Source organism: Desmodus rotundus, chromosome 4 (assembly GCF_022682495.2).
Source record: "Desmodus rotundus isolate HL8 chromosome 4, HLdesRot8A.1, whole genome shotgun sequence".
Lineage (NCBI taxonomy): Eukaryota > Metazoa > Chordata > Mammalia > Chiroptera > Phyllostomidae > Desmodus > Desmodus rotundus.
The window spans coordinates 6,891,071-6,917,469 of NC_071390.1; the positions used below are offsets into that span (position 1 = coordinate 6,891,071).

The window sequence follows — 26,399 nt, forward strand, 5'->3', positions numbered from 1 at the left end:
GGTTGGTGGCGCGGCTCCCTGTCTCTGCTGTAAGGGAGAGAAGTGTTGCTATGCGTGTCCACCTGCTTCCTTGCTCAGCAATGGCTTGCTGACCAATTCTGACTCAGAGGAAAGCAGATGCCATAACATTCTCGGTGACTTGTAATCACATGATGTAGTTTTAATAAGTGTTATTTTATGACCCAGGCTAATTATCGTAAATTCATTCTAACATTGTGGGTGCTTTTCCATAATTACTTGTTGGAATCGGGGGACCCAAATGACATCTGATCTTTGCTTGAGCCAGCTATTGAAATGGTTGGACCAGGTGGCCTTTGGGGCCTCGTCACTTCTGACATTGTATGAATCTGTGACTCAGGGATGCTGGGAGATGGTCTGAGATTTGGGGTCATTCCCCACCCCCTCTGTCTCCTGCCCTTTGTCCCCGTTTTTCTTTTCCTTTCCCTTTGCCGCCCAGTACCCAGAGTTCAAAGATATCTGTTAGTTGCTCAGTTCAGTTGCATCAGGACGTAAACAGCCTCGGGGGTCGTGGCCTGAGGACCTTCCAACTGAGTTCCCAGCAACATCCTTTGAAGGGCACTTTGCCCCTCATTTCTCTTTGGCGAAGCCTTCCCTGCCCATCCAATGGGGAAGCTGGCAAACTTTCTGTAAAGAGCAAGACCCTAAATATTTGAGGCCTTTGTAAGCAGCTGCTCCACTCTGCCACGGTAAAGCAACAGCAGCCCGGCACAATGACCACAGACAATTTTCATTAGGGAAACAAATGAGCGTGGCTGTGTGCCCGTCGGGGCGGGTGCGGTTTGCCAGCTCCGCTTCTGGAAGGGGCCCTCCCCCGCCTTCTCCAGGGGCGCTGCCGTCTTGCTGTGTTCTACCTGACACTTACACGACCGCCTCACGTACCTTCTATTTTTTGCAGATTTTATATTTACGGTCTGCTCCCCTCCCCCCAGTGGAATTAAAGTTCCTCGACTTTAATTGCAGGGACTGTTAAGTGCAGGGGCTATTTTTGTTCCTGGTTGCTGCCTGAGCATCCAGAATAAGGTGTGGCTCATAATGGGTGTTCAGTAAATAATTGCTCAATGAGAAAAAACAAACTTGAAGCTTAACCTGCCTGTCTGTTGGGCTTTCTGCCCTTGTTTGGGGGCATGTGGGTCCATGTTAAATTTGACTTCTCTTTTCTCCCTTTCGTTGGGGTTATTGCTTTATGTTCACATTCTCTTCCACACCTGGCCCTTCTTGGGGTGTATGCCTTTGGAGGTGCCCCTTTGGGGAGCCCTGGCCGTCCCGTGTCAGCTCTGGATGGCGGTGGTCAGGAGTGATTCTAGCATCAGGGGTGTGCAGCCCTCGCTGTTCCTTCAACAGTGGGGCTGAGACACGAAGCGGCTTTGTTTCCATCTTATTTGGGAGATTTGTGCAGACCACACTCAAAGGACAAACAGCTGGGATGTTGCCCAGATTTGGAGCCGTCCCAGACGCGGGAAGCCTTTGTGCTTTCCAGACCTGGGACTTCAGGTGCCATTCACAATTCTCACCCGCAGGACTGAGAGCCCGTTGACTCATGGACTCGCGTGGGTCCCAGCCAGCGGCTCTGGCTGTTCCCCTTAAAGGTTCCTGGTCCCTTCTGTCTGCGCACAGAGGGTGCACAGTGTCATCCTGCCTTGCATACCTGTGGACTGGGGTTGTGTTCAACGTGTCCCCCAGGGACGACCCCGGGAGAGGGAGGGGCAGGGCGGGGCACAAAGATGGCCACTAGACCTGAGCCCTCCCTCCCTCCTGGGCCTTGGTGTCTCCTCAGTGACAGGGAGGTGGTGATCCACCTCCCTCTGGGTCAGGGTGACTGGTAGCAAGCCTTACCAGGACGGATTGAGGGATTTGGGCTTTGGAGGATGAAATGGGTTTATTTAGCAGGGAGGCAGGGAAGGAAGCAGTAGCCGTAAAGGGACAAAGGCAGAGGCCTGAGGGGGCTGGAACCCAGGGTGTGTGGTGGAGGTGGGCAGGACCGAACCTTTAACGGTGTGGGGGGGTGGTGTCGGAGTGCAGTGCTCTTGGGGGATTTGTTTCAGGGTCCGACTACGCACCATGGAGACCGCCTCCCTGCTGTCTGGGGCATTTTTCATTTTGTTTCTGGTGTTACGGGCTCTAGGTTTTTGTCATGTTAAAAAAAAAATGGCTTGCCCCAGCTCACCTGGCACAGAATTCAGTCTTCGGTCCAGCAAAGCTCTGCTCCGAGCCTGCGAGCTCACGGAAACTCAGGCGGCGGTTTTGTGGAAGGACCCGCTGGTTTTGGGTCGGACGCATTTTAGGAAGCCTGGCTTTGTGACGACAGGCAAACAGTAAGTCGGTGTGTGCGTGCCTGTGTGGACACAGTCATACAGTCACGTTGAATGAAAAAGTTTGTAAAACGCACGTCTGACACGTAAAAAATTCCGTACTGAGGGAATTTCTCCAGGATTGCGTTGCAGGTCCTTGAAGGCAGGCTTTGGCCCGGCAATTGACTTATAAGTTTTCTTGTACAGTTGTAGCCTTCCCTGCGGGGTCCTGGGGTTGTGGTTAAAGCCCTCCAGTGTGGGGTAACTCAGTGGGGCCGCTTCTGCTGGGGGCTTCCTCTGGTTCCTGTTTCCGACACTCAGCTCTGTGCCCGAGGGCCACTCCTGGCTTCCTGGGGTCGCGGGGGTTTTGGGGAAGAGGCCAGCCTGCTGGGACCATTTGCAAACAAGAACTGCTCTCCTGGGGATACAGGGGCCTCCACTGACCTGTGTTGGACGTTCTCTCCTTCTCCTCCTTCCCATCTGTCTCCATCTTCTCTCTCCCACCTTTCTGCAGAGCCACCAACCAAATACCAAATCTCCCAACCGGAAGTTTTCGTGGCCGCGCCCGGGGAGTCGCTAGAGTTGCGCTGCCAGCTGGGAGACGCTGCCATGATCAGTTGGACTAAGGATGGGGTACACTTGGGGCCCGACAATAGGACAGTGCTTATTGGGGAGTACTTGCAGATAAAAGGTGCCACGCCTAGAGACTCCGGCCTCTATGCTTGTACTGCTGCTAGGACTGTAGACAGTGAGGCTGTCTACTTCATGGTGAATGTCACAGGTGAGTTGGCCTGCGAGCCCTCTGCTCTCTCTTCTCTGTAGCTGCTTTCTGGGTCGCACTTTACCGGGCAGGTGAATTCCTAGTGGGACCTGCTCATCGGGTGTCAGGCACAGAGCTTCACAGTCTGTTATTTATCTGCTTTGGAAGTTCTTCCTTGGGACCTGGTGTATCAGGGAGGCTGGTCATTAAAGATGACAGGATTCTCATATGCAAATAATACTTTCAAGAAAGACAGCACACTTTTCTATAAGAAAAACGCATTTCCAGCCCCCCCCCATACCACTGGCACCCATGGCATTTAGAGCATAGGATTGAAATTTGGATGCTGAGGATTTTGGATTCCTTTTTATTAAAACTGAGTTTCTCTCCTGGATTCTTCTCTCATGCGGTTAAGGGGGACTGCACAGGCCCCCTTCTTGGTGGCCAAGTTGTAAGTTTTGTTTTCACAGTCTTAGTAAACGGTCAGAAGGCCACCCAGGGCTGAGTTTTTCTAGGGACTGACGCCTTCCTCGAAGGGGGCCCCAAGTGCGGAAAGGTTTTGCTGGAAAGAATCTTTGGATAGCACTCACCCTGCGAGTTTGCTGGGGACTTGAATACCATTTGCAGCTTAAAACCCAGTTTCTGTATATCCAGTTTTATGGAGTGTTTACATAGTGTGAAAGCCAAAAACATCGAGAATCATAATATAGACCAACTGTCAGCGTGGAGAGAGAATTGAAACCGCAGAGACCATCCTAACCGCATGCGGTCTCCGGCGTCGCGTGTGGGTTTCCGGGGTGCCGCCGCCCCGAAGGACTGAGCGGTAGGAGCTGGGAGCCTTCTGCTTGGCAAACACACAACCACGGGTATGTTCTTTTGCGTACAGATGCCATCTCCTCCGGAGACGACGAGGACGACACAGATGGCTTCGAGGATTTTGTCAGTGAGAACAGTAACAACAAGAGTAAGTAACAGCCGTCCCCGGAGGTCCCCGCCAGAGGAGAGCTTGGTGGGAAGTCCTGCCTCTAACCTGTCTTCCTGTCGACTCTTCGTGAGGCCCTGCCCTTGACCCTCCCCTTTCTCCCCTGTGTCTGCTCCCCTGACTTTCGATTCTGAGAATAAACCAGTGTCACTGTATACCCTCCACTGCTGTTTGTCTGTCCTTTCTTATCGTGTCAATAAGCCGCTCTCCTGTGAAAGCACTTAGGACTTTTCTGTCCTTGGTTTTCTCTTTCCCTGTGGTTTCTCACTATTTGGGGGCGTGGCAGAACCCCATAACATCCTGGTTTTCTCTGTAACCAAGGGTGGCGCTACACTCACCCCAGTGATTCTCAGCTGGTGGGAGGGGATTCTTCTCCCTCCTCTGGGACACATCGGACCATTCTTCCTGGGGGACATTGGGCCATGTTTGATTGTCATAACAGGGGTGGGGATGCTAGTGGCGTCTTGTGGGTGGAGGCCAGAGGGGTTGCTAAAACATCCTATGATGTAGAGGATGGTCCCACGACCAAGAAGGACCTGGGTGGTGTGAGGGTGAGAAGCCATGGCTTTCAACATACTACCGCCTGCTGAGCAGAAATAAGGAAAGTGTGCCTTACCTGGCCGACAGAAAGGGGGCCCACGAGTGCTGTTTGCTTATTTAAGGGCAGCAAATACCAAGCATAGACACATAGGTGGCCTTTACTTGAGGAGTAAGAACGGCTCCTCGGAACTGGCAGCAGCTACGGATTTGAGCCTGAGTTCAAATCCTGCCACCACTTCCAAGTTGGGTGACCTTGGGCAAGTCATTTAATGTCTGTGCCTCAGTTCAACTGTAAATTGGGAATAATAACAATATCTGATGGGTTGTTATGGGGATTAGATGCGTTCATATCTGTACAATACTCAGAAAAATATCTGTGAGTGTACGTTCAGTAAAGAAGATAATATAGAGAGTTAGTTGTATTTTCCAATAACCTGGCTAGAGTGGCCCCAAAGTGATGTGCTAGCCACTGGCGTCTGTTGCTTAGATTTGGATTCTACGTTTTCTCTGACTAAAAGGATTTTAGTCAGTTAAATATGTGTGAACACGGCCTACATAATAAAGACACCTAGTTATTAACATTGGCCCGGGGTTTTTAGGAGGAAGAAGAGAAAGTCGATCCTGTCAAACACCTGCGGTGACGTGTTTCTTACTGGGAATTGGATTTGTCCCCGAGTCTCCTAGGACCTAGCAGCTTGGTCAAGAAGGGAGATGTTTTGGTTTGTGTAGTCTTTACCTTCTGGCAGGAGACAGCTTGGGGCTTGGTTCACTGGCATGCATCCATGAGAACTTAGGAGAAATGAAACTTCTCAGGCCCCACCTCAGACCCACTGAATTAGAAACCGTGGGGGTGAGTGTGAGGCGCCCTGAAGTGGGAGCACCCCTGGCTTCGGGGTTCACGTGTACGGATCTGCCTCAAACAGGAGTGTACTGTTAGAGATGTTGCCCATAAAACAGTGGGTAATGAGGTGAGTGAAAGTGTTTTCCCCTGTGATTTGTACCTACCTTCTAATGAGGCTGTTATATTTTAATAATAAGGCCCTGGTACATCAGAAGACATCACTCGCTTCTTATTAGGTCTTCGGCTCTGGCAGGGGAGACAGTGAGGAGGACCAGGTCCCGCCCTGGGCACCCTCTCTGCGGGCTGCTGGCTCAGTCAGCACCCTCAACACCCCGATAGGGTGGAGGGAAGAGTTATTCCTGTTCAATTGAGGGGAAATTCATGAATCAGTGAGCAAACGGCAAAGCAGCTCCTGGTGGGCCTGTTGTGTGCCCCATCGCAGCGCCCCTCATTCAGTGCCCAGGGGGCAGCGGGGGTGGAGTGCAGAGGCTGGCGCTGCTGTTTGCAGCTCTGCAGTGGCGCCCACACGTGGGCGTCATCACTGTTGACTGGGAGACCTCTGGTGCCGTCAGCTCGGTCGTGTTGGCATGCCTGGGAGCCGCTCTGTGCTGCTGCTCAGTACCATGGCCACTCGTCCTGATCGATGTCCTAACACAATGCTTGGGAAGCAATAAGTGTAACAGCAAGGCAGTGGCTACCTAACAAGTAGGCTGAGTGAATGGAAGCCCTGTCTCGTGCATCAGAAGGATCACCTGCCACAGGCCTGTGGCTCTGCGTCCCGAATGCTAGTCCCGACTGCCCAGTGCCCAGGCAGAAGGGCCCGGTAGCGGAGTGCCCCACTTAATGAATGCCAGCCCTCACTGAATGACTCGCCATGCCTTCACCTTGCAACCAGGGTTCTTTGTAATTAGCTCTCGAATGACACCGGCTCTGCCCCGAAAGGGGTGCTCGGCGGTGATTAAGGGCCGGTGTTAGCTGTACCAGGGAGATACTGCTGTCGGGCGCTGCCTCTGGATGGTGCCTGTGAAACATTAGACGTGATTTAAAGTGATAGCAGTTCTTAGCTGGCTACTCGGCCTCTGCCATCTGTTCGTGTGATTAGGCTGGTCTGATTCACAGGTGCAGCCTGGGGCGGCTGAGATTAAGCAGCTGCGGCCTGTGGGGACAGAGGAATGCCATGGCCAGGGTAATTGGCAAGGCGGGGAAGGGGATGTTGCCATTAAAACGATTTTTGCCACCTCCAATGTCAAATGCTTGACCTGATTAATAGGGAAAATTGTAGAAGCACCGAATTCTTGGCATTTTCAGCCACCTGGAAAATGCCTCTTGTCCACTTTGATTCTTTGGGCGCCTTCTGATTGTCTGGAAATGCCACTGGGGTGTGTCTGAAAGTTCCTGCTCAGTGGCGTTAACAGACGATGCGCTGGTGACCCTATGCTGACAGGGACATTGCTGGGCTTTTCTGAAGTTTTTTTTTTTCTCTTTCTGGGTGGGTAGATGTCAGGTCTGTATCTTGAGGCTTGAAAATACCTTGGCGGTTATTCCCTCTGCTGGTGTGCTCGATGATGGTTCAGTTCATTTTGGTGGTTAACTATCAAAAGGTGAGCTCACCTGCCAGGTGGAGTTCTTTGTAGATTCTCTGCAGAGTACAGAAGGCGTGGCACCATGGCCGCAATGGAGGCAGGGTCGTTGAATTTTGGTCATGACGCCGGCATCTGTTACCATCAAGGCCTGAATTGATTTCGGTAGGAATGTTTAGCAATATTCAGGTCGGTCGAGCGAAACCCAGGTCCCCCATGGGCTCCTGTGGCGAGTTTCCTCATTTCCACAAGCAGATGCAGCCGCTCGGTTTTGAGCATCGTGTTCTGCCTCTTCGCGTGCGGTGTCACGTGGTGTTTCGGACCCAGCTTCCCAGTGGGCTGCTTCTGGCTGGTGAGGACCAGCCCGGACGGAGAATAAATACTTTGCAGAATTACAGTCTCCGCATACATCTCATTAAGGAGGGATCTCATTAAAAACGGGCATCCGCATTAAGACAATAAGCTGGTGCACAACAATTCTCTGCCAGAATGAGCTGTATTTTGAAATGGATTTGGAAGCCACCTCCTGCTGGGACCCCTTCTTGGAGACTTCCAGTGCCCACCAGCACAATCGAAGCTCTGGAGTGTTGTGTGGTTAAAGCATGTTTAATTTTGTCCTCTCTCAAGATTTTTCCAAACTGATGGCCCCCAAGATCCATTTTAACATACAGCATCCATCACCACCCTGCTGCACGGGCTTTGGAAACCCCCGCATGTGCTGATTTGATTGATCTAACTTTCCCCACTCTCTTAAGTCCAGTTCTTCCATCCCAGGTGTGAAAGGCATTTCTCAGGTCATATTTTAGCAGCTGACTAGCTGGTGACCTCACATCTTACTGGTGCTGGACATTTCCCTGAACAGAGCAATCCTGTGATGTCATTAGAGGCCTGGCTGCCAGGAAGGGACACCGCTACCCATGCCCCTTAGTGACACAGCCGTTCTCCGGACAGAAAGTTGCCGTTTCAAATCCTATGCCTTTTCAAATTTCGAAATGTGTCCAGGTTGCGGGTTTACAAGGTTCTGATTTTGTACGTTAGCAAAGGAAAGCCTAATTTAACAAGTCCTTGTTCTAGGTGTCTTAATGGGTTATCTGGCAGCAAATAACTTGACATGGATGTCCATTTGGGAGGGGAGTGATTCTTATTCCCCCTAACTTGGGTGTAAGTGGTTTATGTTTCTGAAGAGCTTGAGACTTAGCTCTTGGGAAGATCACGATTGACAGAAAGTTCAGGTTGGCTTCTTAACTAGAGGGAGTTGGTAGCGCCACAGCTGTATCGAGATTCCCGCTGCTGGGGCGGTTCTTTCTAGCAAGTGAAGGTAATTTCCTATTTTGCTTTCATGCCTGTTGAGACCTGTAGCAGATGCCCATACCTGTGTCAGGGAGAAAGGCCAATTTGTTTGGAAGTAACTAGGGAAAATGGAGGTTCCTGGCCTGGGATTTCAAACTCCTTTCATTGATTAATCTGCTGATAATAGTTTATAGTGACCTTTGCTCTAATTGGAATTTTCAGTTGGCAGAAATTATTTCTAAGTTGGTAAATGTTGGTTTCTTAGTTATGTTGAAGTTTCCAAGAATTACAAACAGACAAAACCGAAGTGCACAGTCTTCTCAGGTTTTTTTTGAATTTCTTCGTGGAATGGGAAGCTCATCCCAAATGGGTTTGGGTGTTTCAACTGGAAGGCCAGCCGTGGGGTTCCGGCCAGTGGGCTTGAGCGAATAGCTTTTCTTTCTCGGGGCGCGGGGGGTGGGGGGCTGCATCAGACAGCATCGCCGACAAGGGGAGGGTTTTCTTTTGAAGGCGGGTCCTGGAAACTCCCACAGGGCGACTGTTGTCCCAGTGGACTCTGGCATTTTGCATGTGGGTCACTTGCCTGGCTTGTTTTAATGTTTTTTCCTACCAAATGCTTCACTGCTCAGCAAGTTAGTTGTTTTAATGAGATTTCTCAAAGCAACTCCCCCCTCATGATTACACTCTCACTCACATCTACATATTTTGTTAGATTTGTTTTCTCTCAATTTACGAAAAACCGAAAACAAATGAACTGTGTGGTCTACTGGGAGGATTGGGGAGTGGGGGTGGGGCGGGGGCTCTCCGAGTCAGCCCTCCACCCAGGGGTCAAAGCATTCAAATGTCCTGATTAGTGATATTTTTAAAGGCCCTAATTATAGACTTAAGACAGAGGCCTTAGTGGGGCTTTAGGGAGTTTGTGAGACTTAATCTAGGAGTTGAAACGGGCTGTGTTTTTTTTTACCCTTTTTTATTTTTGCATCAATAAAAATACAGTTGGCAGTCATCAGCGCCCACAGCTCACGTAAATCTTGAACTTTTGACTTAATTACCATGGGAGAGTTCAAAGGGCAGCCCGCAGTGGCGGAAAGAGCACTGCTCAGGGAGCTGGAGACTTGGTCTCGCCTCGGCCCGGCCTCTGGCCGGGTGACCTTGATCAAATCACTTAACCTTTTAGGTGACATTGATCACATCAGCCGTTGGGCCAGATGGTCACTGAGGTCGCTTTCGGTACAGTGGTAATATGATTCCATGTTTTCCTTTAAGCTGCTGGGCTGGATTCTCTCTTTCTGATTCAGAGAGAGAGGAGACCATAACCCGTCGAGGTCAGTGTTCAGATGTGTAGGGGATTTTGTAAGCGTAGGGGCGGGCTCAGCGGCCTGTGTTTTCTCATTAAGTTTGAATTGCAGGGTCAAAATAAACCCTCTCATCCTGCCCTTTGTTGACAGAATCGATATCTGCCCAGAATATAGATACCTGGAAAGAGCATTAGGACTGGGAGGGACCTTATCAAAACATTCAGTTCAACTGCCTCATTTTATAGCCAAAGCTTTTAACAGTTGTCCATCTGGCCCGTCCATCCGTCCACCCATCCGTCCACCCATCCGTCCACCCATCCGTCCACCCATCCACCCGGTAGGCCATAGGCTAAAGTCAACTCCAGGTGTACCTCCCAGGTACTCTACCCTTGCTGGCCAGCAGACATTGGAAGGAATGTTTTTCAGTATGGAAACAGCCTGGTGATGGAAACTTACGTAAGTGACAGAGGCAGCCCTGCAAAGGGATGGTGACTCGCCCCTGTGGGGCGGAGGTGGTGAAGAAAGTCTGTGTTGAGGGAACTTTGAGTGAAGTTCCTGCTGGGTTATGAGTCTCCCGTTCAACCAGCCACATCCTGGGAGACGTCTGCTGTATTGAAGTCTCTCACTCTCACTCATACTCCATGGCCGTTTCAGTACAGAAGAGGATTGGTGTGTACTCTACCTCGATTACCGGATTTATTTATTTATTTTGGCAGCTTCTGTTCCTTTAACTTCATCATTAGTATATGGTGACTAAGAGCATCATTCTTTTGCTACGTAGTCTATCAGAAGAGCTGAGAAGGTCAGAGCAGAGGGGGCCATACCTATCTTCTGGGTACAATTCGCTTTCCTGCCATGGGAGGGTGACCTCACGCTCCTCCTCCGTGAAGTGGCTCTATGCCACAGCTCATGGATCCCTGAGCTTACGCCAGGGAAGGCGTACAAAGTGGGTGCCATACCTTTCTTTCAAGCAACATGATGTGGCCTTCGCTTGCAGGTTCCTTTTAAATAAAGTTGTCGAGTAAACATCTGTACTGAGCACCTACCGTGTGCCAAGGTGATCTCCACCTTTGTAGGTTGTTGATTTACACCAATCCCTTCTCCAGATCTCGGTTATTGCTGTTCACCAGCCTCGGTATGAGGAAGGCCTCCCCAGGTAGCCTGGCCCTTGTTTCTCACCCGCCGCCCTATATTTTGGGGGAGCCCTGGCATTTCCCTGCGCCCAGGCTGCTGAAAGAGCAGGAAGTATTGAAGATGGGAAGTTTGCAGAGGACATGAGGCCACTGATGAAGGAAACTCAAAAGCACAAAATTCCTACAGTGTAATTAGTTTTTTACACCTTCCAGGTTCTTCAAGCTTCCCGTAACACTAGTTTATCTCAGGAAGAGCCGTTGTAAAATAATGAAATCATTCCTCCCTTTCAGCATTGTGCCTGTTAAAAAAAAATCCATGAGCTTGAGAGGTCAGAGGAAGGCTGAGTTGCAAAAGCGCATCTAGCCTGTGTGACGTTAGCACTGGCCCAGGGTGGGGCGGGGCCTCACTGTCACACAGGGAACTTCCACAACGTGGCTCGACAGCCCTTTCTGTTTAGTCACGACTTATAGGTATTCAGGGAAAGAGAATGTTGTGAATTCAGGTTTTTTTAAAAAATTTTATTTATTAATTTTTTTAGAGAGGGAAACGGAGGGAGAAAGAGAGGGAGAGAAATATCCATGTGTGGTGCGCCCCTGACTGGGGACCAGGCCTACAACCCAAACATGTGCCCTGACTGGGATTTGAACCGGTGACCCTTTGGTTTGTAGGCCCGTGCTCAGTCCACTGAGCTACACTAGCCAGGGCTAAATTCAGGTTTTGAGTGACAGCCCTGTGGGCGATCTGTCTCTATGTTTTTGACTGGACGAGGGCCCCGCCCACCCTGGATCTCTGAGACAGTAGCCCAGCAGCCTGGTGCCCAGACCCTGCTGCACGAGCAGATCTTATGGGCCCAATGGTGATGATTGAAATGTCACCCCAGCACAGTGGCCACCTGCCAGAGATTCCAGCAAAATTCTTTCACCCTCGCCCTGAAGTCCTTCCTTAGGTGCCAAGACAGAGGTGCTGGTTGCCAGGTCTGTACGGGCCCGTGGCCCCTGGGTGATCCTGTGTGTGGGTTGCAGCCTCGCTGTCGGCCTGGCTCAGCCCAGCGAGGGAACAACAGAGCAGCATTCCCAGAGCCTGCAGCTAAATCCCACTTTTTGACGTTTCAGGGAACATCAGAATCACGCCCAGTGGTCTGTAAGCACATATCTGTTGGTTTCTTTTATGTAAGAAAGAAAAGACATTCCACAAGGTCCACTATAACCGATGCTCTCTGTAAGCACTGCTACATGAAAATTTAGCTGATTCATAGGAATAGGCTTTTGTGTTTACTTAAACAAATGACATGTGTGCAGACACCTGAGGTACGCTTTTTCATCTAGGCCAGATTTGTAACAGTCTTTGTGTAGCGACAAAGCTCATTATTTATTTTGTGCTCTTAATGGTTTCTTTTTCGTGGCTGTGGCTGTGCATGGATTTTCCTAAGTAGAACCTTGTAACCTAAAAGGTGATTGAAATTGTTTTGGTCTATGCCAGGGCCTGGGTGTCTTGTGATACAGAGGAACCAAGTACTCCCCGGTGAACCCTGCAGAATAGCTGCCTTGTGCAGCCAAAGGGCTACCAAGTTGCAGACATGCCTGGGTTCGAGGAGAGAATGCAGCCCCATGCCTTCTCCCTTGGCCCCCTCACCCCCTCCCTCCCCGAAGCCTTTCTCTCTCTGGTATTCATGAGTGACCCATTCTGCCCTACAGTGCTCTGTCTTGGGTCATGTGGACACCACCTTTCGTGGAGGGAAAGAACATACAGCATGCCCTTGTGAAGAGACCCCAGAGCCACCTTTTACAGCAGGTTCAAGGTCAAGGGTGAGGCAGATGGGAGTAGGAATTGTGGGTGCAGTTATTCCTGTTCCTAATCCTACCACCAAAGCCTGGCCTTTAAGGAAAGGGGATCCTTAACCCCGGGAGCCAGCTGCGCCACCCACAGAATGGAGTAGGAGCCGAATAAATCCCCGTCAGAGACGAAGCTCCTGCCCAGGCCCCTTTTTTGCCTCTGGTTTGTGGAGTGTGTGTGCTGTTGCTTAGTCTAATCTTCATCAGAAATAAGCAGTTCTGAGCCCGCCTCTAGAATGCAAGTGTCTGGAATGTTCTAGGATGTCAAGGTCTTGCTAATGGATGCTTTTAGGGCGATCCTGGGATTTTGGTCCCCTGCTTCCTAAGGCAGAAACACGCAGGTGAAAAGTTAAATGCTGTGCAAGATTTCAGTGGAAGTTCTGGGCAGGAATATGGAAGGCTGTGTGCTTTTGGCCCAGGCTGGCTGGGTGAGGGTGTGGGTTCCGAGCCCACGGAGCAGCTGGTCCTTACCAGCAGTGGACCGCAGTGGGCGTGGAGACAGTGGGCTCTGGAGTCAAACTGCCTGGACTCAAGTCCTGGCTGCATCTCTTCCTAGCTTCGTCGTGCTGGGCAGATTAATTAATGTCTCTGTGCCTCAGTTTCCCTATCTGCAAACAGGGATCACAGTAATGCCTTTCTCGTCAGACCATTATCAGGATTGATGTGTTAAACATGGAAGAGCTTTTTGGGCTGTGTTTGTCAAATAAGGGACGTTCAGTCGATAGTGGCCATCAGCCGGTGTTGGCGGGCATGAAGAGTTTACGGCGGTAACTCAGGTGGACGCTGTGGCGCTCGTGTAGATAAACTGTCCTTCGTTTGGCAAATTTATAAACTTCCCTCCGTTCTCAAGTTTAAAAAATCATTCATAAGTATGACTTTGGGGCCATTTGGAGGGTAGAACTTTACATTTTATTATCTGTAGTTGCCTATGGAATTATCTGCTTAGACATGGTGGTAGAATTACGGCATTCACCACCACCATTGGAGAGGAAAATTACATCTTTGCATATAAAAAGTTAAAATATATTGGGTTAGTGGCTATCATAAAAAACGCCGGGCAAGTGATGGTGCCTTTGAGGTTTCTGTCTGACCAGGATGATGTTGCACTGTTGGCAAACCTGGAAAGGGCAGCTCCCAGGGATACGGATGTATTCACGCGGGTTTTGAGCACAGCTTGTTTTTACTAGTGTGTATATGATCATTTCCTAGGTGTGGCCATCTAAAATGTTTCATTTTGGGAGGCCTCAGCTGTTGTATGTGTTGTCCCGGTGTCTATAAAGTAGCCTTTTAAAACATGATTCAACCCACATTTAAATTCTGGCACTAAGAACAAGGAGAGAAGGTACCTCGGCCACTTTTTCCCCTCTATTAATAAACCTAAACTAGCAAGCAGTCCATGTCCAGGGGCCTCCAGCTGGATCAGATGTCAGAAAATTTTTCCTAATGTAAATCTTACCCCCAGGTTTTGAAAGCGTCGGATTGTTCGCACACAGAGTAAAATGATCGTGCCCGTGAGGAGTTGAGAAATGGGGACTGAAGTTCTCGGTCCAACAACATCGTAATGTTGTTTTCCAAAACAGGAGCACCGTATTGGACCAACACGGACAAGATGGAAAAGCGACTTCACGCCGTGCCTGCGGCCAACACGGTCAAGTTTCGCTGTCCAGCTGGGGGAAATCCAACACCAACTATGAGGTGGCTGAAAAACGGAAAGGACTTTAAACAGGAGCATCGCATTGGAGGTTATAAGGTAGAATTATGCTTTCAAAATAGCCTTTGTCTTACGTGTTTTATGTATTCATTTTGTAAGTCTCCAGAAGTTAGCAGGAACTAGAAGGAATTCAAAACAACCCAGTGATGATCGTAATTGATCATTTCCATGTTTGCTATTTTTAAAAAAAAGTTAGCCTGGGCTTGTGGGTAATTCGCAAGTACAATCCCCATTTGCATTGTTCTTTATATGAGGCGTGTTTAAGAACAGAGGGGTCGAAAGTTGAGAGTCTGTTTTCTATATGCTTTATAGTCTATAAAACCAAAACTGCAGCAGAATTTGAGAAGCGTAAGTACAGTTGCTGTGTTCGGGCAGGGTTGTATGAGCAACGGAGGGACCTGGATTAGCGACTGGAGAATGAAATATTACATGTGAAGAGAGAATGCCGCAGAGATGACAGAAGCAATCTCCCTTCCTTGTCTTCCGTCCTCAAGGATTCTCAGCAGCCCATTACTGACTGTGGTGAAATGTAGTCTTACCACTCACTCACTGGGGGGTGGAAATGGACAGCCAGCTCCTTGATGATGCCTGTGGATGCCGTTCAGGCCTCGGTTCATCCATTCAGCAAATGCTGATTGAGCGCCCGCTGTGGCAGGCACCGTCCTAGGCTCTGGGTCCAGCTCGGAGGGACTCCCTGTCCAGCAGGGAAGGCAGGCAAAAGGCTGATGGTCCGGGCACTGATGGGGGTGGAGTCAGAGGCATGCGCTGCACCGTGGACTTGCAGGGAGAGGTAACGTTGGCTGTTTGGGAGACTCAGAGAAAGGGAAGGATTCCAGCCTGAGACTTGAGGAAGGGTGTCTCAGACTGAGAGATGCGGGACCGCCAAATTATTTAGTATGGAAAGGGAGAACTTGAAGAATTTGGCTCTAGCCAGTGTGGCTTGGTGGGGTGGGCGTTGTCATGCAAAGCTAAAAGGTCACTGGTTTGATTCCCGGTGGGGCACATGCTCGGGTCACAGATTCCGTCCCTGGTTGGGGCATGTAGGAGAGGCAGCCGATCGATCGGTGTTTTTGTCTCACACTGATGTTTCTCTCCCTCTCTTACCCTCTCTTTAAAAAGAAAAAAAAGAATTTATTACACAAAGAAGATGTCGGGAACCTTATTATGAAATTCTCTGGTGCATTTGGAACATAAATGCACATATTAGTTACCTGTCGCTGGGGAATGTCACCCCAAGATGCAGTGGCTTTAAACAGCCGTGTTTATTATCTCATGCTTCTGCTGTCAGGAAACCAGGGGCGTCCTACCGGGCCTTCGCATCAAGGCCTCCCACAGGCTGGAATCAGGGTTTCAGTGCAGGCTGGGTTCTCCTCTGTGGGATCCCATGGGGCAGGGGAAGGTCTGCTTCCAGACTCACCCATGTGGTTGCTGTGAGGACCACACTCCCTTGCAGGTTGTTGGGTGCAGGAACCCTCAGCACCTCACTGGCTGTGGGCTGGAAGCTGCCCGCAGCCCTTTGCCATGGGGCCTCTCTGCGGCAGCTGGCTTCCCAAGGATGAGCAGGCAGCAAGAGCTGGGGAGAGAGCGTGAGGAAGACAGCCGCACCAGCCTTCTGGAAGCTAGGCATGGGAGCGCCTCCTGCCACTTTGCTGTTTGCTATTGTGAAGCAAGTCACTGGGTGAGGAAGTGTCCCCAGGGTACAACTAGCAGTAGACATGGGAATCCCAGGGGGTCACCTGAGAAATCCGCACAGTGGGTGCAGTAGAGGACGCTTCAGCTCAGACCACAGGTCCTGCAGAACCAGGTAGGAGAGAGATCTGGGCTGCAGTGAGAAAGCCGGAAGGATTTCCGTGGCGCTCCTCTCACCTGTGTTTAACTCAGCCAGTATCACCTTCAACGGCGCCTAAGCCCCTGTCTACCACAGCTGTGGTTACATGGGCTTCTCCACCCCCCTGCAGCCCTCTCCTGAAATACCATACACAGTTCTCACCTTTAAAGAATTGTTTCCTTCTGCAAAAATTTTTGGCTTTTGTTTTAACATTGAAAAATCACCATCTAGAAGCCAGCACCCAGGGGTTGGTAGGGAAAGCCTAAGAGCAAATTTCTAAGAGCAAGTGTTGGGGAGTTTCTGTGTGGCACCAGCTGGGAGGGGTGCTCTGACCCTGGGAAGGGGACATACTTCAGGTGCCTGCCATGACTCCTGCTGGAAGGTAGAAGCAGGAGGGCAACTTGTCTCTTTGTTCTGAGTTCAGTTCTTAGACCAGGTGCAATGACATTGGAAGGCTGCCTTTTTTTTTTTCTCCGAAGAAAGAATAGACAAAGATTTCATTAGGTGATGCTGGTTGTAAAGGAAGGGTTACGCTGTTAGACGTCGCAGCCTCTGGGTTTGTTCTAACCATCAAACGCTCTCTGACAACATAATGGAGACAATCCCAACGATTTATTAATAAATACGTCTTAAGTATAAGAATAATGGTCAAAACCCTGGTGGTCAACGAATTTCCTCCCTTGGAAGTAAGTACCAAGGGCTGATGAGCCTCCAGAAACTACTGGTCTCGAATAGGATCGACCTCCTGATTACGGGTAAGGAGCTTTTCGCAGATCTGAGTTAGTGATTGGGAAGATGTGGGAAGACTGCGGGCGCCTAATGAGAACACGCTGCTTGATTTTTAACAGGTGCAGGCAGTTCTGTTTTAATTACTGATGACAACATTGTGCTAAATGAAGGGTGCCCATGTTCTAAAAGTAAAATGAGGAGCCGTCAGCAGAATACCTTTAGCCTGTCTTCGTGGAGGCACAGATGACCAAAGCATTCTTGTTGCCTCATGTTGGAGCCATTTTTGGAGTAGACAGGTGGAGTTTGAGTGCACGGAAACACACGTCATTGAGCCCAGAGGCCTCTGGGACTTGAAAGGGCACGACAGAGATCTCTCATCTCCTGGGAATACGTAGTCACCTGAAGTTTAAGCCGCACTAACAGTCTCCCACACCCACCCCAGACCCCCAGTTCGTGAGGTCATGGGAGGTCAGAGAGACCGACACCCACCCACAGGCTCAGGCCTGCACCTGGCTCCCAGGGCCCCTTCCTCGGGGCCTGTACCTCGCAGAGGCGGGAGCATGGCCGCCGATGTGGGGTTCCCCTCAGGTGTCTCTATTACCTACATAAACTTTTTCCCTACCTAAACTTTTAAAGAACCATGCCTCTGCACATTTGACCTGAGGGGGGGCCGTTTTGGACAGTCGGTAGTTTCTGTTGCTTGGCCCTCCCCCCAAAGCCAGGAGACCCAGTTGCCATGCAAGGGTCTGACGTCTCAGTGCCCCTCACCTGTGACTGCCGCCCTTGGCCGCTGTAGTTAATGAAGGAACAAGGTGTCAAGTTTTCCAAGATGTATTTTTCCAGAAAGCCAGACCTGAGAGTTTCTGCAAACAAGTGTGTGTTATTTCTGTGGTATTTTTTTTTCTTCATACATCTCATCCCATAAACCATAGCGGTGCTCTGGCAGCCCATCTGTCTGCCTCGCTCTTTCTACCTGTTTATGCATCGGGCGCCTTGGCCCTTATCCATCGCCTTTCAGCTTGTTTTGAAATGGTCCGCATACGTGGCCAATGAAGGCAGAAGGGAACAGAAAAAACCCACAAAACAAAATCAAAGAGAATTATGGAATGGGACAGAAAGCTCGTTTTATTTCATTAAAATGACCAGTGGAGCTATTTGGGATTCTGCAGGTTAGTCCTACTCATCAAAGAGCTCATGCTGAGCCGTCCTTAGGTGATTAAGAGTCAAATTATTGTGTTTCCTAGCATGTGGGCGCAGGCGCTTGGATGTTACTCATTTACGTAGAATGATAGAGCTTGACTTGAGGCAGAACTGTGCCTCCCTGATCGTACCAGTGCGTGAGCCTCACAGTGCGCCCCGCCAGTTGTTTAAGTGACTGTGTTTCGGGTCACCTGTCCCTAAAATGAGAAAATTGGCTCGATCATCTTGAACCTCTGATTCCTTCCAGCTCTCAAACCGACTTAGTATTGAGTTGGCCAAAAAGTCCATTTAGTTTTTTCTGTAGAATAAAAGACATTTTTCATTTTCACCAATATCTTTATTGATTTGGATATTTTGAGTATGTCAGCCATCTCTTGCTATTGGCTTCTAGTGGGTAGAGGCCAGGGGGGCTGCTAAACATCTTCCAATGCATAAGCCAGCCCCACAGCAAAGAGTTATTTGGCTAAAATGTCAGTTGTACCAAGAAAGTTCACAAACCACTTCTGACACGTTCGATCAGTCACAGCACCTTCTCCACACACTGCACAAATCTTTTTTTGCATTCAGTTGTGTTTGTACTTTCCTTGAAATAATAAAGCATAATACTCCAAAAATGATGCACGTCTTCTTCTATCTTTGATATTAAAATGGCTGCACAGAAATTCACCAATTTTTATAAGTTTTTTAAATGTGCATGCTAATAAGAACAGCTGTTACAATACAGTGTAACAAAATTGTTTGAATAAAATTAAAGACAAATAAGCACTAATAGAGCCATAGTACGGAAAAAGCCCTAATTTTTTGGCTAACGCAATATCATAACCATAATGCAGCATTAACCATTTCTCCCCAATAGCACAGATTTTTTTAAAATAAAGAGGTTACCTTTATAGTTAGATATTTCATGGGAGTCTGAACAGTTATTACAGTTTAATGCAGAAAAGCAAGGAGAGGACTGAGATAATTAATAGACTACCTCAATTCCCAGCTCATTCTTAGGTAATGACTTAGGCACGGAAGGGAAGGGTATTCTCAGAAACCGTCTTTCACGCCATTACTCACTGCATAAGAACGAAGAGAGGTCCCAGGACAAAGCCCTCTGTGGAACTGGTACTGGAGCCCATGGCTTTAGGCACCTGGGGTTCCCACAGAGCCCCTCAGCAGAGCGGGGTGTCCTGGTGTGCAGACTCTTGCTTTCCAGGTATATTGCAGATCTGAGAAAAGATAATCACAACTGAACTGGTTGCTTTGGTGAGTAGGTTAATTGGATTTACATTGTCCAGGTTACTTAAATATCATTTTAAAGACTTTTGATTCAATATTATGCTTACCCCCAAAGTCTGCTCATTTGGAAATGTCACTATTAATGTACTTATCGATGTTTTGGTATGTTGTTCAGCTTTTTCTCAGCCAAGACATTTCAGCTTCCATCCCAGATCAAGCGGTCTGGGATGCAGAAACCAGCATGGATTGACCTGTGTCTTCACTGTGTCCCCTGCCTCCAGTGCTCCGTGTACGTGGTCCCCTGCACAGCCCAGAGAAGTGGGCACTGTCATTTTGCCCCTTATAATAGATGAGGCCCGTCACCTGGCTCCTAGCTGTGTGAGCTGCTATTTGGGCTCAGGCTGTTTTGCACCGTATTCCAGCTCCTACTAAATAGCTCTCTTCACACGCGGGTCCGTGTGTTACACATTCGCTTATGATAAATGAGAAGCATTTCCCAAGAGTGTGTTGCTCTCAGATGGGCCAAGGCGGACTGTTGTGAGCAAATGTGGGACTCTTTTAATTACAGTAAAATATACATGACATAAAATTTGTCATTTAGTTTTCAAACTTTTCCACCACGCCAAACAGAACCTCTGTACCCGGTAAGCCGTAATTTTTCCCATTCCTCCTCCCCCTCTACTCCAGGCCCTAGAAACCCATATTTCCTTTCTGTCTCTGTTCTAGGTGTCTCCGGTGGGAGCATAGGGTACTTGTCCTTTCGTATCTGGCTTATTTCACTTAAGACGTTCAAGGTTCAGTCAGGTTGTTGCATGAATCAGAGCTCCATTCCATTTTATGGCTCAGTCACATTCCGTCCTACGGGGAGACCACGTTTTGTGTACCGGTTCATCTGTTGAGGGACACTGAGGTTGTTGGTACCTTTTGTCCACTGCGCATGATGCAGCTGTGAACATCAGTGCCCATGCATCTGTTTGAGTCCTTGCTTTCAGCTCCTTTGGGTCTGCACCTGGGAGTGGAACTGCAGCGGGCACCCTGTGCGCACTCTGCTCCCAGGGCACCTTTCTGAGCGTCTGCAGGGAGCCGACAGCTAACAGAACAGCCTTGCATTTTGCCGTTCATTTCCCGTGTCCTCCGGAGGGATCCAGGGATCGTGAGCTGAGCGCAGGGAAGAGTCTCTCCCGCTGCCTAGACAGAGCCCGCCCCGCCCTGTCCGGTGGACACCTCCTGAAAAGCAAACTTCTTGGCAGTTAAGCATTAAACGGGTGTTGGCTCCCTCCCCATCTGCTGGTTGGTGATAAGCAGCCGTCGGGGCCACGGCCCTGGACACGTGTAAGCCCAGTTCCTGTGCATATATCCAAGGAGGGATGACTGGGAGTCCCCAGGCGCTGCTGGCCCCTGGGGTCTGGCCCCGGGAGAGGGAGGTTTTACGTGTGGTAATGACAGTTGGTCTGTGTTGCGTTGTGGCCTGAGGGGCGCCGTGATGAAGGCCACGGGGAAAGGGCATGCTGCCTTTCCGGGCCCTGACCCCTGTGGAACGGGGCTGTGGCAGTGCTCGTCAGCACGTGGGCTCAGCGTTCACTGGCCTGGCACGGAGTGAAACTTCCCTTCCAGCTTCTGGATGTTTGTTTGGCTGGTGATCGAACACCTGGGTATTTGGAAATGTCTGGACTTTTTTTTTTGGCAAAGTGGAAACCAAACTTTGACCTTTCACCTCGGTGTTTTGGTGCCATCATACCAATGAAATCCACATTCCCAGTTGTCACCTGAAGGTAGCTGGGGGTTAAACAGGCACCTTGGAAGGTGTAGGTAACAAAAGAATTCCGCAAAAAACCTGTCTGGGCCACCTTTTGTCTTTGCGGTGACAGGTGTGGAATGTTTGAGGAATCCAGTTTTTGTGTTACCAGTCAGGGAGTTTAGGCCGTGCGCTGCGATCTGCTTTGTTTTGGCATTGAAATGTTATTTTAAAAAGCCTTTAGTGAGTATAGTTTTCGAGGCCTTGTGCTCTCATTCTGTTCCTTGGCAGACGAAAATCAGGAGGAATCCCACAAAGACTGGCCGTGGGCAGGGGTGGAAAGGGCTGTGCGTGCGTTGGTCGGTGCAGGGTTTCTCCTCTCGGGCTTTCGTGTTTCTGCCAGGACGACAGGCTCTGCAGAGGAGCCGGCACTGCCGAAGGGAGGCCCGAGGAGCTTCGGGTCACTATCGTTTGGGGGGGGCGGGGAAGTTTCTGTTTGAATTTGAAATTGAAAATGAGGAAAAAGGAAATACTTATAATCCTACCACTTAATTACATAAAGTATGTTAATACATTTTCTTTCTGATTTGAGCTCTGCTTGTACAGACACGCTTATGTATGGATTTAGGTCTGTACATACCATGGCGCTGTGTACGGGTGTGCATTTTTCTTTTTACAAAATGGGATCATGAATATACGTATTTATATGCAGCCCACTTATTTTTCCATTTACCCGTAACTATTGCTGTCTTACCAGGTGGGAACATAAGACTCCCTCGTTTTTTAAGGGCCGTATGCTCTTCTGTTGGAATGAGCTACACATCGGTTCCTAGAGGATGAACGAGGCGTTTTAACGACTCCTTGGTGGATGCTGGGTTTCACTGCTCCACGCAGTAGGTGCAGTAACAGTCTCGTCCGTGTGCCTCGAAGCATCTTGCTATTTTCTCAACAGCATAGGTGTCTAGAGGTAGAATGGACTGGGTCGAAAAAAAAATGTGTGTTGTTAATGTTAATAGGCACTGCCGGATTATTTTAGACGGGGGTTTCTCCCCTTTATGGTTCCATTCTCTCTTTGAGTCTCTGTTCTGTCACCCTCACGAAGTCCTCAGTGGCGCTGATCTTTCTAATTTTTGTTAATCAGCTGGTGAATAACAGGGTCTCATTATTGGTGTAATTTGCATTTCCTTGATGCTAACGAGGTTCCCTGTCTATTCACATGTTTGTTGGGTGTTACCTTCCTCTTCTGTGAAAGTGGAGCAGGTTTATGCGCATTCGACCCAACAGGCAGAAAAACAGCGCTGGAAAGCTGGGGAATTCAGAAAAACACGTCGAAGAGGATCTTAACATTTTTGTTGCAAGGGTGGTTTCTTTAGGTTTACACTGAATAGTTACTGAAATGACGCCAGCATCTTTGTGGCTTTGCTCTCTGCCTTTATGGAGTGACCGTTGGTAGTCTTCACTTCTCCTGAAGCCAGCACTGTTAAGGGTAGGATGTCCCCTCCAAAGTTACCGAGCAGCGCCCTTGGGGATGGCCTCTGAGGACACCCGTTTGGAAAGTGCCACCGCTCATAAAGTTGGGGATTGGCGGTTATGTCGAGGCAGCCTGCTGGAGCAGTGGTGGAAGAAAATAAATATTAACAGTCCTGCGTGGGGCAATATTGATTGAGTACGAAGGTCTCTGGAAGGGCAGGAACACTTTGTTTGGTAAATATGTTTCTCGTTGAGAAAGAATTTTATAAATGTTAACTTATTAGTGCTTGTGGTGCATCTGCAGGAAGTAAATATTCAGGAGCACCTGCCCTTGCAGAGTGCTCCTACGTGGAGAGCCATGGCCCCAGGGAGAGGCTGGATGGCCCCTGGGCCCTGGGTTAAAAATGGCAGTGGTATTGCCAGGCCCCGTGTGCCAAGATTTAATGTCTTGGGCAGAGGCAGACGATGCCGCCCCTGTCAGTTGAGGTTCAGCTCCATTTGGAATGCTCCATGTGCCAAATCTGGATCTAGGTGCAAGAGAGACATCGGCTGTTTGGATGGGGTCCAGAAACAGGCGCTAGCCCCGATTAAGGGCTTATGGGCACGACATTTGAGTAAGGGCTCAAAGAACTGAATATTTACAGCAGGGCTCAAGGCAGGATTATGGGGCTTGGTGATGGTGGGGCCTGTGGTTTCACCCCTGAGTTGCCCATCCATGTGACTGGTCCCTCAGAGGCCAGGGGAGTCCCGTTGGTGATACCCCTGAGAGTCTGGGGAGAGGGAGGGTCTCGCTGTGGCCCATTCACCTCGAGTCAGGGCGCTAGCACTGCCTCTCATTCTCTGAGCTCACGGCCCCAGGGCAGCACCCAGGGGCCAGGATTTAGAGTCTTAATTGCGCAGGAACACTTAGCACCCACATCTTCTCCTTGAGAACACCCCTTGGATACTTTCTGCATGGAAGGTGCTGATCCTTCCTGAGAGGGGATGCCTCTTGTTTGGGTTCTGCCACAAGCCTGTGGCCCAGCCAGGAGTAGAAAGCGGGTCTTCTCCAAAGCAGAGCAGGTCTGCCGCCTTCAGAGTCACTTCACTGCCAGACACTTCACCTGTGGCAGTGAGGAGGCATGTCCGCCATCAGCTCCCTGCTGTTGGACTCTGGAACTACCTCCATGGTTACCCAGGGAGCGTGGTGACTGGCAGCAGCCGAGGCATAGTGACTAGCTCTCTGCTCAGAACTCCATCTAAATTCATTGCTTGTGCTCTTGTTAGGAAGAGTCCAGCCTTCCCCCCGCCATGATCCTTCCTAAGACTGTCGATGATGAGCAGTGATATTATTATTACTACTATTATTATTTTAATCCTCACCTGAGGATATGTTTATTGATTTTAGAGAGAGAGAACGAGAGAGAAACATCAGTGTGAGAGAGAAACATCATTTGGTTAGGTTACCTCTTGTATGTGCCCCGAGTAGGGATCGAACCCGCCGCGTTTTGGTGTGTGGCATGACGCTCCAACCAGCAGAGTCACCTGGCCAGAGCAGGTGGTCTTACTGTTATTATTTTTGATGTTAAATATTTTGTTTTATCATCCTGGTGTTGCATTTTATTTTCTTTTTAACTTTTTATTTATTGATTTTAGAGAGAGAGGAAAGAAGGGGGAGGGAAGGAGAGAGAGAGAGAGAGAATGAGAGAGAGAGATCAGTTTGTTGTTCCACGTGGTTATGCATTCATTGGTTGAGTCTTCTTGTACGTGTCCTGACCAGGGGTTGGACCTGCAACCTGGGTGTATCGGGATGATTCTCTAACCAACTGACCTACCCGGCCAGGGTGATCTTGGTTTTGAACTCCACTCTGCAGTAGCGGCTGGCGTGGAACTGACGCCTGGCGAGAAGAGGGTTGCACCCTGGCTGCTCCTGCGGTCTCGCGCCTCTGCTGATAGTGCTTTCCAAGGGGACAGCTGCTTTTGTGACGGAGCCCTCATGGGACGGCTTTGTTCTCCAGTATAGTTCCTTGAGTCACTCATGTGCTTGCGAAGGCTCTGCTGGTATTGTCGGGTTTTGTGTGATTAGGGCCGAAAGCACTTGCAATGCTTGGGGAATCATTCAGAAGGTCAGTTGGAATTCCTGAACCGATAGTTAAAATTAGCAGGCCCTGGCTTTTTTTTTTTTTTTTTTTTTTTTTTCCCCTTTCCATTTCTCCAGAGTGTCTCATCCAAAATACCTTTAAAGAATGATTTGGAATCGGAGAGAAATATTAAAGCCTTACACCCAAAAGATGAAATCTGCATTTGGTCTTCATAAGGAAAAATCATGCTTGCTTGAAAATTTGAGTCTATTAAAATATTTTAGAAGCAAGATGGGAGCGTTAGAGTCCCGTCTGTTTGCATGTTGACAGAACCGTGGGTAGGAACCACAGTACCTTATTTCCACATGTGCCGCTTATCTCTGAAACGTCTCAAGGAGTTTATAAACAGACGGACATACAACTTAAGTTTCCTAAGGATTCATTGCTCCCATATTTGGAATTCTGAGTATATTTCTCAGGAATATGTAGCATCTACTCAGCTACCACCAGAGATGAGAGTTGAAACTTCTTGAGCCTTCCAAACAGCATCTGGGGGCCATGGGGGAAAAAAGGAGAGGCTTTCCATCCAGAAGGTTCCAGAAACAATGACAGCACCTCCCTTGTGGGCCCTTTTGGAGAATTGAATCAGCCGAGGTGGGAAGGGGCACTCCGAGCAGGACCTGGCCTACAGAAAGTGCTCCCTAGCGCTGGCCCCATGCGGCTGGCTCCTTGGTGCTGTGGGGCTGAGTGGGTAAGTAGGGCAGTAGCTCACCTCCCCTGGGCTCTGCTCCTGTGCAGTGCTCAGGTCCCGGCCCCTCAGCCCCTCTGGAAGGAACCCTCAAACCTGTGGCCCTCACAGTCTCACTCCACGCCCTCCTGGGTGTCTGAGCCTGTCCACGTCCGCTTGCTCTGCGTTCACGACGATGATGATTGTTCCAGTCGTTGTCACCATTGTCACCATTCTGAGTGCACACTGTGAGGAAAGCTTCAAATTCCTGGGAGAGCCTGCTCTTTACCTTCCACGTCTCCCCCAACTTTTTAAATCAAGAAAGCAAAGTACCTGGTGTTCTGTGCTGAGCTTGTTAAATTACCACCGTTCCTTTGGTCTTTTTTAGGTACGAAACCAGCATTGGAGTCTCATTATGGAAAGCGTGGTCCCCTCCGACAAAGGAAATTACACCTGTGTGGTGGAGAATGAATACGGGTCCATCAATCACACCTACCACCTTGATGTTGTTGGTGAGTTTGCTCGCCCCAGAGTGGCAGCTATTCATCAGCCCGCTGTACTCGACTCATTTGGTTTAAGGAGAGTCCGCTGGTTTTCCTTCTTTCTAAATGCAAGCTGTCATTTGAGAAGGATGCTTCTGCCATTTCACAATGTTCTGTTTCCTGATAAGCCAGGTTGTGTGTGTTTTGTGTGATCCTCTTGGCTCCCAAGCGTCATGTAGAAAATGGACATGGTTTGAAACCTGCTGACGTTCTGGAAGCTGAGATTGCTCTGAAAATGTTCACGTGTGCAGGGAGAGGGCACGGCTATGCGGTAGGAGGACTTGTTTTGGAAAGAGAGGCAACATCAGGTAAAGAAGGGCAACTGTATGATGCTGGCTGGGGAGTAAAGATAGACCTACCGGTCATGATGACTGAGCTTATCGCTGGCTGGAGGGGCTCTTCAGTTCCATCAGAAGAAAGCCATCAGACACTGCGAGTCCAATGTCTGTCCACGGCAGCTGTTTCTTCTGTGAAAAGGGAACTCTGTTTACGGGCTTATAAATACCTTTTTATCAAAGTGCTTTTTCAATTAAATATCTTAAGACCACATAACCCATATCCTGGGAACTCAAATTTCTTCCTGCCTCGCCTGTTACGATGGGTTTTG

General features: G+C 49.3%; 1 protein-coding gene across 16 annotated transcripts in view; it reads left to right on the forward strand.

Moving 5' to 3' along the window:
• Positions 1-26,399, forward strand: part of FGFR2 (fibroblast growth factor receptor 2) — a 97,009-nt gene that overhangs the window by 22,266 nt on the left and 48,344 nt on the right. For 7 of the 16 annotated variants that reach the window (XM_045191334.3, XM_045191335.3, XM_053922157.2 and 4 more), the window contains 4 exons: positions 2,824-3,090; positions 3,956-4,033; positions 14,147-14,316; positions 25,639-25,762. In XM_045191334.3, coding sequence (XP_045047269.2) covers positions 2,824-3,090; positions 3,956-4,033; positions 14,147-14,316; positions 25,639-25,762 — 639 coding nt within the window. The remainder of the gene's footprint in view (positions 1-2,823; positions 3,091-3,955; positions 4,034-14,146; positions 14,317-25,638; positions 25,763-26,399) is intronic. The other 9 variants (XM_045191337.3, XM_024555529.4, XM_053922159.2 and 6 more) reach the window with 2 other exon arrangements.